The following is a 14,189-nucleotide window of genomic DNA, read 5'->3' as shown; positions in this document are numbered from 1 at the left end:
GGATGCACAGATGGAATCAGAGACTGTGACCAACATAACCATATTCCCTCTTAAAAGAAAATTCCATGAGATCCAAGGGAAATCAAATTGGGTTCCAAGTTAACTTATCAAAGGGACATCCTTTCAGTAAAAAGGCACTCAGAAATGCTTCCTCTTTCTTTTTGTCCATTTTTTAATGAATTCATCTGGTGGATGAGGTTAGACACTGGTATACAGAAAAGAGTTTACGATCTAGCAGAGTCATAATCTAGGATTAGGAATCAAAGATTCATGTTTTGAAGCTGGTGAGAATCCCAAATACCAGTAGTAGCCTCCTCACTTTACTAATGAGAAAATGAAGATGGGGGAGCATAAGAAGCTTGTCCAAAGGCCTATGATTCGGAAGTAAACCAACAAATTTGATGAAAAAAGAAAAACAGAACTCAAGTTTCTGCATGGTTTTAACTACAATTACATTGTTTATGATACCACTCTCTCCAGAACTGATAGTTTCTAAACACCAACCCATAGTCTCACCAAAATAATGTAGACAGACATTCAATTGAGTTGAAGTGCCTACCACAGTGGAAACATTTAGCTGTGGTTTGTCCACTTAGAATACACAGGGAACAACAGAGTGAGTTAAAAAGAACGGTGAAGTTTTTAAAGGGTGGGATCATGACTCTAAAGAGAATATGGATTAAATCATATTCCCTCAACACTAAGCTTTCTCCAAACGTAGTTAATTTACTATTTCTTCTATTTCATGACACTTAAGGAGTTAAACCGAAAGTAGAAATGAAGACTTCAGAAGGTGAAAGGTAAAGAACTGGTGACTTAAATAGCTTCATGCTGTAAGTAACATTTCCCAAGCCACAGATACATGAAAGCAACAAGATGTTTACCCCAGAAACCTGATGTACCTTCACGAGCATGTGAGTGTTCTGTGGAGATGGAGCCATCTACATCCCTGACTCTAGACTTGGTTCTGACATTGACTAGCTGCATGAACTGAGGCCTAGTATTTCTCGACCAGCGTCTGACAGATGGTGAGGATGTTCACTGGGGTATGAAATGAACCTCTTCTTATAGAACAGGAGAAGGTAGGGTTATACCATTCAGTGTGATGGACGGATTTAGACTCTTAAAAGATAATATCACAATATGGTTATTATTTTCAGAAGCATTATACACAAACACACACACACACACACACATTCATAAGTGCCGCTGTATACTCTTAAAAAACAAAGTTCTTACTTACCTTTGTCAAACAGGGCACATTCGTTGAAAACTAAATTTTTAAGATTAAACATTTATTCATTCTCATTATAAAGTACAATTTTTCCAGAATATTTGAATGCCCAGAGGTGAATTAGAGAGATGTGTACAAAGTGAAGCTATTTCCTAATCAAATCACTGACATGTTAAAAAATTCATCTGAGTGGCGGGAAAAAGTTCTTCATCACATTGTCTTCATTTCTTAGATGGAGGTTTTTTTTTTTTTTAAGATTTTACCTACTTACTTGAGAGAGAGAGAGAGAGAGAGCGCAAGCAGGGGGAGTGGCAGAGGGAGAGGAAGAAGCAGGCTCCCTGCTGAGCAGGTAACCCGATACAGGGCTCCATCCCGGGACCCCAGGATCATGACCTGAGCCAAAGGCAGACGCTTAACCAACTGAGCCACCCAGTGCCTCTCTTAGATAGTTTTAAAGGCATAGCAGTGAATGGTCCCAAGAACCACCCAGAGTACCAGCTGGAAAAGCAGGGTAGCTTTGACCAGTCCTCTCCCTCATCTCCCTCATGCAAGGGAGCAGATGTTACCTCCTGGACATCACTCCCACCTGCCCGCTTGTCTCCACCAGCCAACACCTCTCCCCAGCAGCAGTGTCTTCTCTGTAAGTCACGGTAATCCCTTTACAACTGGGCTTTAATCACTTAACACCCTTCTCTGAAAGCCTTCAAATGTTTCCTCTTGTTCTTTGGATGCATTTTTATTGGTCCGTTTGTATCTTTTTTATCCTAAACTGGAACACAAGGCCTTGCGTTATCTGGTCCTCCTGATACTCGGCCAGCCTTCTCTTGGGTCATTTGGTGCATCCAACCACCGTAGAGAAGGAGAAATGCCATCCTCCTGCCCATCCTTGCCCAAGATGGTGCCTCTGCCTAACAGTGGGCTTGGTGCTTATTCCCAGCGTCTCCACACCCACTGGGGGAGCTGGTCAAGGTAGCATGTCATGCTTCAGCCCTCAGTTTCACACATGATGTGCTCGAGTCAGCTTTTGGCCTCCTCACCTCGATTAGGTCCCTCCTTCCACCACCTGATTTGTTCCCTCAAACACTTCCCAGTTTCTAATTGTAAACATCTTCCTCACTTAACTGTATCCCCTGTGAGGGAGTGAACGAGGTTTCTTTTGTTGACCACTGTGCTTCCGTTGTACCTGGCACATAGTACTTGCTCAACACACACACACACACACACACACACACACACACACACAGGACAAAGATACTGGCTGATAGTAGGTAGCCAAGAGAATAGTGATTTTTTTTCTTTTCTTTAAATTATCTAGTACAAGGAGAGTACTTCCCAGTTTTGTAAAAGATAATGTTGTTTCAAAGTTGTCTATCTCTCTAGGTCTGTACACTGAATTGATACCATGCTACAAACGGCAGCTTTTCCCTCACTGCACACTTCTACCATGATAAAATAACTCAGTAACTCTGGGGAAAGTTACCAAATCTGAACCTGCTAGCAAAGATATTAACACTTTGAATGGCACTTGATCCAATCATATGCCCTTTCCACCACACACACGCACTGCACCACTCAACACATACACACTGCTCGCATAAGCACACGTCACCATGCGCCCCCACACACATACTACCACCATCACATGCACACACCACTTATACACACACCACAAACCTCACACACACATTGTATACACACTTCCGAGCACACATACACACACCACACACCATGCCCTGTGCATAAACACACTGCAGATGTCACACTTCGTTCATGAAAATAGTTTGCAGTGAAAGGTGGGAAATATGGAGTAGTGAAGTGTGGATAACTTGGGTTAAAGTCCATGTAGAGTCAGTATTTCATTCACCCAACAAAAATTTCTAAGGATCTAGGATTTATTCATTCAATCTCCAGAGATTTATTAAGTTCAGGTGACTTGCCAAGCATGTGGCAGGTATATTACTTGACACGGGCTACTCAGTAATGAATAAAATAGGTATGATCCCTAAGCTTTTGGAGCTTACATTCTTGCAAGAGGAGATAGAAAATAAACCAGGCAATAGGAAATAAGGTAATTGTAAAAAGTGCCATGAAGTGCCGTGAAGGAAAGGGCCATCATAGAATCCTGGGGCATATGATCAGCCCCCCCTTTCTACAGGATGGTCAGGAGTGCGATGGGACATTTAAAAAGAAACCTAAAGAAAGCAGCTGCTGGAGGCACAAGTGTGTGTTCTAGGCAGAGGGAAGAATGTGTTGGAAAGGCCTGGAGAAAGAAAAGGCTTTGCATGTTCTCATAGCTAGGATGGGGCCGTGCGGCTGCAGCACTGTGTAGGTGAGGAAGTGGAAGTGTGGCGGGCAGCAGGACCACCTACCCCAATCTGCCCAGGACGAAGGGTCTTCTGAGGATGTTGGACTTTCAGTACGGAAGCTGGGATAGCTCCAGCGAAACCAGATGACCCGGACACCCCAGGTTCAAGACAAATTTGGAAAGACTGACTTTGAAATCATCCACACATTTCTTGACTCAGCCATGGAAACTAATTTTACCATCACCATAATATAATATCAGAGGGGCAAACTACCTGGTTGTTTAATTGAAATTGAACCTTTTTTTCTCGTAGGACAATTGTCGGGAAAGGGGAAAAAGGTGCCTAGATAGCATCTTGCAAAGAATTGGTACTACATTGACAATACTAAATAACAAAAGTTGGGAAAATAAGAAAGCTTCATTGATGATGACAGCTTAACAATTACTTAAGATTAGTCAGACTAAGTAAATGAACTTGAACTTGGAAACTGTGATCTTATTTTCCAAATTGCTAGATATAGGGGCTTGCGCTCGTAAGTGCATGTGATCTAAACACATAACTCCTTCCTTCCTTCCCTCCTTCCTTCCTTCCTTCCTTCCCTCCCTCCCTCTCTTCCTTTTTGCTTTATAATCAGTGCCATTAGAAAAGGAACTGAAATAGCTAATGGTTATCTTTTCTTGTTTTGAGTTTTATGCTTTTCAAAATATGATCACACTACCTTACTGACACCCCACAGTAATTCCATCAAGTATGTTACTATGTTATTTTCCACATAAAACATAAGACTGTGAAAAGTAAAGTGACTTATTAGACATCACACAGCAACTTAACTGAAAGACTGGGGCCAGAATTCAGGCCAACTTCAGACCAGAGTCCTTCCTAATATTGCCCTACGCGAGCTTAATAACTAGATTTTGTGGAAATTATAGCTCAGCCTAGAAGGAAATATAACGGTGGCAGCAGTTCTAGGAAATGTTGTAATTCTCATCTAGAAATAGTCTGCCACATAGAGCAGAATCATGGAGGGCTCCAAAGGACAACAACATTTCTCCTGGGTCTCATCACCTTGTGTCAGGCCATCTTCACAATAACTGGGGGGAGTAGGCCCCCCCATCAGGCTCTGACATTTTGCCTGCCACTTGGGCGCACTGAAAAGCATGACATTTCTTACGCCTTTGAAAACATCAGAGAAAATAAAAGAAATTGCTCTCATTCTGAACTTTACCTCTGCTGGACCAAAGTGTTTGCTGACAGGGCAGGGAAAAAAGCAAGAAAGGGGAGGGTCCCATAAAGAAGAGATAAGGGGAACAGGTTCCTGGACTCAAATATTTAACAACTGACCAATGTTCGCACTGGTAAAACTGCCTTCTACAATACCTGCACTATCGTGCCTTTCTTATTGATGAGCTAAGCAAAAATCTTGAAGTCCTCCTCTCATCTGTCCTTCCAAGATTACTGAGAATGTGGCATCTGCTCAGGTGAAGAATAAACTCACTGACACACAGATGGCTGTATGCCATTTTGCCAAAAAAAAAAAAAAAAGAAAGAAAGAAAAAGAAAAAAAAGGAAGGAAGAAAGAAATAAAAATTGTTCTGAAGGTGTTTGCTACAAACCAAATGGATAGCCCATTGACCATAGCCATGAAGGCTATAACTTCCTCTAAGTTCAGAGAGAAAGTCAGTAACAGAATCGGATCCAGAATTCTTATCTTCTGAAGACCTGTGTTGTGGACCCTGGTCTTCTGTTCATTCATTTGCATCCTATGAGCAGCACTGCAGTGGTTAGTTGACCCTTGTTCCTGGAATCACTCTTTCCTATTACACTGGCATTAGGACTCAGTAATACACTAATTTCTGGAATCATCACCATGTGATCATGACATCACAGAAGGCCAGCAGTTCCGTCTGCTGATCTTTCGAACAAAGCCACAGAGTGACAGTGGGGAAGATCAGGGAAAATGGCCTGCTCGAGTGAGATCCAAGCAGCGTTTATTCTCTCTTCCTTTGTGACCTTCGTCCTTGGACTCCTCATCTTACTCACTTTCAGACTAATCTGGAGAAGCATTAAAAAATGGCAAAACATCAAGGGAACAGGAATTCTCTTGGTCAGTTTCCTTATTTTGGATCCCACTGTATGAAGATTGAGACAGGTTTGGCAAGTGATTGGGTTTAGAAAACAATTTAAGCTTCATTCAGTCTTCATGAGCTAAGAGAGCCAGCTCTAATCCAGTGCCTTAGAAAGGCACTGATCCTCCCCTGGGGTGGAAAACAGGACCCCAGGCCACCTTTCCAAAGGTAGCAGGTACAGAGCTGGGCCTCCTCTCCCACCACTCAGAGAAGCAATGTCTGGTGTGGCTGATGATGAATGGTAGCTCTGGAAACAGAGGGTCACTATTCTGAAAAAATGTCCACAAACATTAATGTCTATGCCTCTACTTTGAATTTTAAAGTGATAGTTGTGCTTGGTACTATGAGGCAGGCAAAAACCACCATCAGGTCAACCTACTTTCATAAATCATATGTGCAGAATGCATACGTACTTAACACATGTACACTGTCTTTTATATACCATGTTAACACACCTAGTTGTACATAAACATTCATACAGAAACCCATGCATACATGCACATGCCATTCAGCCACAAATGCAGAAACACTTTTCACAACCAAACAAGCTTTGCAAGGGTAGGTGCTGTTGAGTCACAGCTGGCAAATGATGATGACGAGAATAATGGTATCTTACCCAGATAAGACTTCACTTAAGAGCTTGAAATAAAACTCTCAAATGCTGTATAATAGCTGTTCTAATACCAGTGGTCGAAGGCAAAGAGCTTTGTTATGCCCTGTGCGATTTGTTTCCAATTTTATTTTCCCAAGCTTTGTTTTCTGATATAGTAATTTCCATAAAAGAACACATTTCACTTGTGCATTGTAATCAATATTGAAAAGTTGCTTAAAACATTTCTCTTAATAGTAAACATTGACATAAAGTAACAGAATTTGTAATAACTTGGTAACTTTTTAAAGTCATCAGCAATATCATAAAATGGAATTCAGGTTTCTGCATTGACCATGTACCCAGTACTGTAGTTCATAGATTTTGTTGCGGAATAAGTTCCCTCTATTCTTAATTATTTGTAAAGACTTCAAGCAGTGGCATAAAAACTGTGGAAAGAATTCTCAGGTGCACTTAACTCTTTAACAAGACTGATACAGTACACAAATGAGTAATGGGTATGGAGAATCTGCCTTCTACCTTTTTTCTTTTTTCCCAGGGCACAACTGAATTGCTAAAATTGTTTAATCCCCTTAGATTTCTGCTCCAGAAAATGTATTTTTCCCCCATTGCATTTATTTTTGTGTGGTTACAAAAATGTGAGAACCCATTTGTCCATAAACATTTGTTGTATTTTTCCCTTCTTTTAGATGTAATTCATGTCCACCCTTCTGTCCAGAGGTCTTTTAATTTCCAATAGGAAGCAACTATTATGAAATGTTAAGAAGTAGGGTCCAAGCCGCCAGAATACTCTACTTTTCTGTTTTTGAAACTTGAGGAGAGAATTTGATATAAGCTGAGTCACTTCTCAGTACCTGCTATATTTAATTAAATCGAGAAAGCTGTATTTTTTCTCTAAGCCTTTGGAAAAGTGGCCTAATGCAAAAAAAATGTCACGACTGTCAAAGTTGTTTTAAAAATTATTTGGAGTCATAGTTTTCTCCTTAAATGTGCATTTTTAAAATGTTTAGTGCATTCATAAGTATGATTTTATTATATCTTAGGGTCAATTTGTTTTCCCACAGAAGGCTCCTCAAATTTCATCATGAACTTCAAAGGAGTGTTCCATATTAATATTATATTGAACATTTTTTTGAATCAAGCCTCAGCCATTTCAGGAATGCACATGATGAGTTATAGGTATTAGACGGCAAATCATTGATCATCAAGATACGAATTCTATCAAATAGTTATTTAATGAGACTTCTCTTTCTACCCTTCAGAAATCATGAGTAGAAAAATTAAGTCATTTCAAAACCCTGGCTCCATATATAATGAGTTCTTCTAAAAGTCAGAGGGTCTCAGTCAGCATGGAGTGGTCAATCTTAGCTCACGTGTGTCTTTCTTGGTGGTAGCTTATTAACAGACATGGGGGCTAGTTCAGACTCCAACCTCTCCTCATCCCCTGCTTAGGTGCCAGTCATGTAATTTCTCTATATCCCAGTTTCCTTATCAGTAGATAGTGGTTTTATTCACACCTATTTTATCTACTTCATAGGATTACTATAAATTTTAAATATAATAAGTAAAGGCATTTTATAAATATGAGGAGGGATTCTATCAGCAGGATATGTCACCAGATAAGGAACTAAAAGCACACAAAATTGCTGAAACTTTCCTTTTCTCAAAAAAAGAGCAGATACTTAAGTAATCACTAAAAATCAATTTGTAATCTTTTTTCTTTGTCCATGTATCTCGATAGAAAAGGATAAGAGATGTTCCACAGAGCAGGAAGAAGCACGCTACTCCCAATCCTGATCACTATAATAATGTCAGTTTGAAGGGTCTAGGACTGAGAGCATGTGAAGAAGGCATGGTGAAGACCGCAGAATTCCTAATTTAAAAGCTGTGCAAAAGACCAGTAAAATGCAAACCCAGTAAAATGTATTTCATGATATATGCTGAATAAGCAAACTTAGGGTTCTCTAGGTTGGACAAGGTGTAGTGATTTCAGGCTGATAACACAGCAGGAGGCTTCACCAACATACATAAAACAGACTACTTTCTCTGGGATCCAGCTCACTCTCACTTCTTTTCTCTTGCTTATAGGAACTACTCTTGACAAAGAGCATCGGTGATAGACATATAAAAAGTCTCCACTTCCAAGGAGCATTTCGTAATCGTATAGAAATGCTGCTTTCAGCACAGACCTTTGTGGGGCAAGTGCTGGTAAGTGCATTTTCATTGTTAGCTTGCTAACGTACTTTAGCCGTGAGCGTGATTACAGTCAGTATATATAATTTTATCACCTAGGTAAACATCTGGTGTTCCCTGGTGGCCTTATCTAAAATATCACTGCCTCCCCACTGCCATTTCCCTGTGTCTACCCTATCCGTTATTCTGCTTGTTTTTAATTTGAATATAATTACTTGGCATTATAGTTTCAATTGATCATTAATGTACATGCTGGAAGGAAAGCTTTATTAGGACAAAGATTGTGTTCATTTTGTTTTCCTTGTATGTGGATGAATGTCTGGCATATAGATGTGCCCCAAAAATGTGATGTTTAGTGGATCGTCAGGCCTGAAATGTACAAATATTTTCCCATCCTTTGATTCCAATAGCCTCTTTTCTTCATTATACACAAACTAGTCTCTTTCGCCTCTCTATAATGGTATTCATCGTTTTACCTATTTTAACCCAGGTAACTTGCACATATTAAAACTCAATTCAGAAATAATCTCATAGGGGAAAATCTTACCTTACCCTCATATTAGGCTAAGAGTCCATCTCTAAGCTTCTATAATATTCATTGCACACTGTTATTAAAATTATCTGTGTAAATGCATGTCTCTTCCAGTATACCGGGTGCTCTTTGAGAGAACAGACTAGGCCATGGAAATATTTATATCACATTGTCTGGAAATAGCAGATCCCCTATAAAGGAATGAGTTGATCTGAAACATTAAAAAACAGAATCTATATTTTGAGGGTATGCTGCCATCAGATGGTGATATGGTGGAAGTAGCTGTATGTTAGCTAGAAATTATCCTTTGCTTTTTTTGCAATTGGTGAAAACATTGCTCTTTTCTGGTTAATGTTGTTTAAGATAAATTACTTTTTAAAAAGTATTTGGAGATATATATATATATATATATATAATTGTTCTTGATAAAAATCTACAGGGAATGTTGAATCATTTGGGAATGTGCCTCTCCTTTTTTCTTTCTAGTTTTGGTCCATTTTCTGAAATGCCTGTCAGTATGACCTGTTAGAGAAGAATTTAGTGATTCTTTCTGATTAGATCAGGGATTTCTTGGCTAGGATATCTTCAAACGTTCAAATCATGTTTGACTGTATGAGGATAATATTGGGAATAACATATTCAAGGTCTCCGGGGTGAGGGAGAAGAGAACTTACACCATCTACCATATGAGCATTGCACGTGGGGAGTGAGTGAAGAAGGAATGACCACTGATTACATACCAATAAAAATTACTCCTTTAATAACGGAAAAACTTTTTCAATCTGTTACAGCTGATGATTAAGTAGTTGGAACAACAGGAGGCATAAAGGTTAGATTAGAATAAACACTCTAACACTGAAAGGCACTCTTCAGTAAGGGTCCCGAGCAAGTATTTTATGAAAGGCTGAGAAGAGAACAAAATGGCTTGCAGATTTCCTTTGCATCCATCCATCTTTCCTTTCTTTGTAATTTCCTTACTTCTTTCACAGATACTTATCGTTTGCCAACTACATGCAAGGTCGACATTCTAGACATGGTGAAAATGCAGGCAAGAGTCTTAAGTTTTATGGGACTTAGATTCTAGTGGAGGTAGAGACGACAAATATGAATACAAATTAATAAGAAATTCATATGGTGATCAATGTTATCAGGGAATTATGAGTGACGTGTTTGAGAGTTTTGGTGGAAATGGAGTTAGATCACATCAGATCCAGTGATCAGAGAAGAAATCTCTGAAAAGGTTAAGATTTGAGCTAAGACATGAAGAACCAGAAGTATAAAGCCACTGCAGAGTGGAGGAAACAAGGTTACTGACAGAGAGAACAGACTTGTGGAGGTAAAGAGCTCAGCTTATTGCAAGTACCGCAGTGAGAGTCCTGTGCTAGAGGTCACGGAGGGCAGGGCAGAATGAGGTCTGAGAAGAGACACTTCATACTAAGGAAGTGGGCTTTTCAAATGGAATAATTTTACTCTAATGCAAAGGGAAGTCACTGAGGGTTTTTTGAACATAGGGTTGACATGGTCTAATTATATTTTAAAAATTCAAAAAGCACTTAAGTTTGAAAATAAAGGAACTGTCAAAGGTATACCAGGCAAGTCACAACAGAAACTGGGAGCACATTTTAATATCAGGTAAGTTTGAATTCAGGGCAAAAAAAACAATAAATGAGGCCAAGTAACCTGTATTGGTTTCCTAGGATCACTGTAACAAAGTACTACACACCAACAGAAAACAACAGAAATTTTCTGCCTTGCGGTTCTAGTGGCTAGAAGTCTAAGGTCAAGGGTTGGTTCCTTCTGAAGGCTGTGGGAACGAACTGGTTCCACGCCTCTCCCCTAGCTTCTGTTGGTTGGTTAGCAATCTTTGGTGTGCCTTGGCTCATACATGCACCCAGATCTTTGCCCTCATTTTCACATGGCATTCACATGATGTCTCCTCTGCTTGTGTGTACATCCAAATTTTCCTTTCCCAAGGACACCAGTCATAATGAATTAGAGCCCATCTTCATGACCTTATCTTAACTTGAATATATCTGCAAAGACCCTATTTCCATGCAAGATCTCTTTTGGCAGTACTGAGGGTTAGGACTTCAGCATATCTTTTTGGGGGGACACAATTCAACACACAATATTTGTAATGGTAAATGTAACAAACTTCAACCAAAATGTAACATCATGAGTATCACCAAAAATACCAAATAACAAATATCACCAAAAAATACCTACACCAAAAATAAAACTTCAAGATAATAAAAATTATAAGATACAATTAGAAATATTAAAAACACTTTGGTTGTAGGAGCTTTTAGTTCACCTATAAGGACATAATAAATGGAAAAAAAATAATGTTAAAAAATGACATTCAACCAAGTAAACTTGAACACGTAATTCGCTTTATTAAGCAATTCATGAATCAGGCAGCATCCCACCTAACAAGGAGAGATACTCTGAGGAGCTGTACAAAATGGAAAGTTTTTACAGGAAAGAGAGTGGAGCAAGGAAGCTATTAGTAAAAGAAAAGAAAAAATTGTCTCAAGCAAGGTCACCTTCCCTTAGGAGACAGAGCAGGCAGTCTTATTGTGCAGATCACCTCACTAGAGCTGGTCAGGAAAGTCCAGACTGATTGGTTTAAAACAGCATTCCCAGGAAAGGCTAAAACAGCAATTAGGTTAGGTTTTAAGTCTTTCCTGGGGCTTAACATAAGTGACTCCATTTTGGACCTGTTTCTTTTTAACAATAATAAGCATAAAAAAGATCAAAGTAACTTAATTAATAAGAGAAAGCTGATTGAAATGATGAAACTCCATATGCTGAAAACAGAAATTAAACTTACAAGTATCTATGGACTATTTGTAAAAATTTAGCATATACTGGGCCACAAAAAAACCAGTCCTAATTATGAAACTTACAAAGTACAGACAGACATCAACTGAACACAGCACAATAAGTAGATAAGAAAACAATAAATAAACCCAGAAGGGAAAAAAAAGAAGACCTTACAGATACAAATTGTAACATTTCCCTCTCTTAAGACCCTTAACTCAGAAAAATAAAAATAACACTTGTAGTATCTTTAAAACATAAAGATAATGAAAACACCATATACCCCTTGCAACTAGAGTACAAGATAGAAGTGGTTCTGAGTTAAATGTCTAACAATAAAAACTTATTTTGATAAATGAAAATAATTAAAATAAATGAATTATCTATCTCAAAAAATTAAAGAAAACACATTAAATCTACACAGAATATAGTCAGAAATTAATGAGTTATAAAACAGCTGATTATTTAAAACAATAACACAAGAGAAATCAATAGCTAGCTTAAACAAGGAAAAAAGAGAAAAAGCACAAATATATAAGAAATAAGACATTAAAATGAGGATACAAATATAAAGCAAATTGAAAGCTATATAAGCAATTAAATTTGAAACTTGGATGATTACTTAGGACAGCATAAATTACCAAAACTGACCATAAAAGAAAGAAACTTAGACAATTATCTGGAAGGAATACAGATGTTGTCAAAGACCTGCACCACTACCATAATCCTCCCCCTTCCCCCTTCATCTGTGGGAGACCTAGATGATTTCAAGGTCTAGTCAACCAAATCTTCAAGATGTGGATATTCCTAATGTTAATTAAAAAGGCCACGGAAATGAAAGAAAACATTCAATTTTCTTTTTCAATGAAGGCACAGTATCTATATCAACCCCCCCAAAATAGCAAATAAAAAAATCTACAGACTAACATCTTTTAATACTTTGGGGGACGATACATAGCCAATCACCTAGTGGAAGAACAAAAGGACAGAGGAGGAAAAAGAGAGGAAGGTGAAAAAAAGAGGGGAAAAAAAGGAAAAGAAAAAGAAGGAAAATAAGGTGGAAAATTCCAATAGTCAAAGGGAAAAATATATTATTTTCAAAACAGGATACTTCTAGAGATCCCTCTATAGATTAAAACATGGCAAAGTATTAATCAACCTGTAGCATCTGTGGGCTTGTTGTTTTAGTCATCACAAGTTATGTTATGACTATCTCTGGGAGATTTTATTTTCATTAAGTTCCAAATATAGTCCTATTCCTTTAATCTTTCTTTTTTTTTCCCGAGCAGAAGGGTTGTAGTTAATTGTGTTATTGACTATGTTCTTCTGTTGCTCTGATGGCTAGAACATTCAGAACTAAAATTATAGCTTATCTTTAATAGATGTACCTACTTTTGGCATCATTCTAGGCACCATTTTAAGTCCAAATTCTGTTTTCCCATCTTCCCTTGCTTCTATCTTCTCAGGTAACCCAGCACTTTACGTGTCTTTGTATACTGTTTTAACTCCTTTCCATAAGTGTGTAATCTTTTCTGTGAATACGTAATCCTTTCCGTAAATTTGTAAATAAGCCCTTAGCTACAGCAACAGTTGTCAATTCTTAGTATACAGAACAACTAAATGAGCAAAGGAAGCATCACAATTTGTTTGGAAATGAGAAAAAATATTTCAAAAATAATGCTGGGAAAACTGACTAAATAAAAATTTATTTCGCTGGGCTTTGCTCATTTTCATAATTCAGTGATACTTCTTAGGGAAAAAAAAAAAACCATAAAAACCAGTCTCTTACTTCATACTTTACATCAATTGTTTATGCAAAAAAAAATAAAATTTAAAAACCTTTTCTATCACCTTGGGATGAGTTGTATCTTTATGTTTTATTTTCCATTTTCTTCCATTACTTCATATTTTATATTTAATATACCATCAAGCATCAGGGACTTATTTTGTATGAGACCATGCCTCAGACATCTTTATCATATGTATAAAGAAAAAACTGGCAGGAGACACTAGACAATATTCACACTGTTTATTTGTGCATGGTTGCATTGTCTTTTCATGCACATGGCACAATATTCAAAAAATATCAAAAAGGACACAGTAAAAAATTCATTTCTTTCTTACCCTTATCTCCATCCACTGCTACACGCTTCTTCCTTCAAACCTCAAGATCCTCAGCAACATTCTCAGATATATTTTCTTTGGGTGTTTAGGTGACTTAAGACAACTCTTCTTCCCCGTAAGTTGTATCTATAAAATTCAAATTTTGAAATAATAAAATTTGTTATTTCTTGCGGCCGTTTTTTTGTGGAGACTAGTTAAGTGAATGGCTAATGCAGCCAGTGAAGGCAAAATTAGATCTGAA

At 38.0% G+C, this 14,189-nt stretch overlaps 1 protein-coding gene across 1 annotated transcript in view; it reads left to right on the top strand.

Annotated features, from left to right (window-relative positions):
* Nucleotides 1–4,122: 4,122 nt before the first annotated feature.
* KCNU1 (potassium calcium-activated channel subfamily U member 1) overlaps nt 4,123–14,189 on the top strand; it is a 143,743-nt gene continuing 133,676 nt past the window's right edge. The window contains exons 1-2 of the mRNA XM_008686625.1: nt 4,123–5,644; nt 8,365–8,484. Coding sequence (XP_008684847.1) covers nt 5,498–5,644; nt 8,365–8,484 — 267 coding nt within the window. The 5' untranslated portion in view covers nt 4,123–5,497. The remainder of the gene's footprint in view (nt 5,645–8,364; nt 8,485–14,189) is intronic.

This window comes from Ursus maritimus, unplaced genomic scaffold (genome assembly GCF_017311325.1).
Source record: "Ursus maritimus isolate PB19 unplaced genomic scaffold, ASM1731132v1 scaffold_28, whole genome shotgun sequence".
Lineage (NCBI taxonomy): Eukaryota > Metazoa > Chordata > Mammalia > Carnivora > Ursidae > Ursus > Ursus maritimus.
This window is presented reverse-complemented; position numbering and strand designations above follow the sequence as displayed.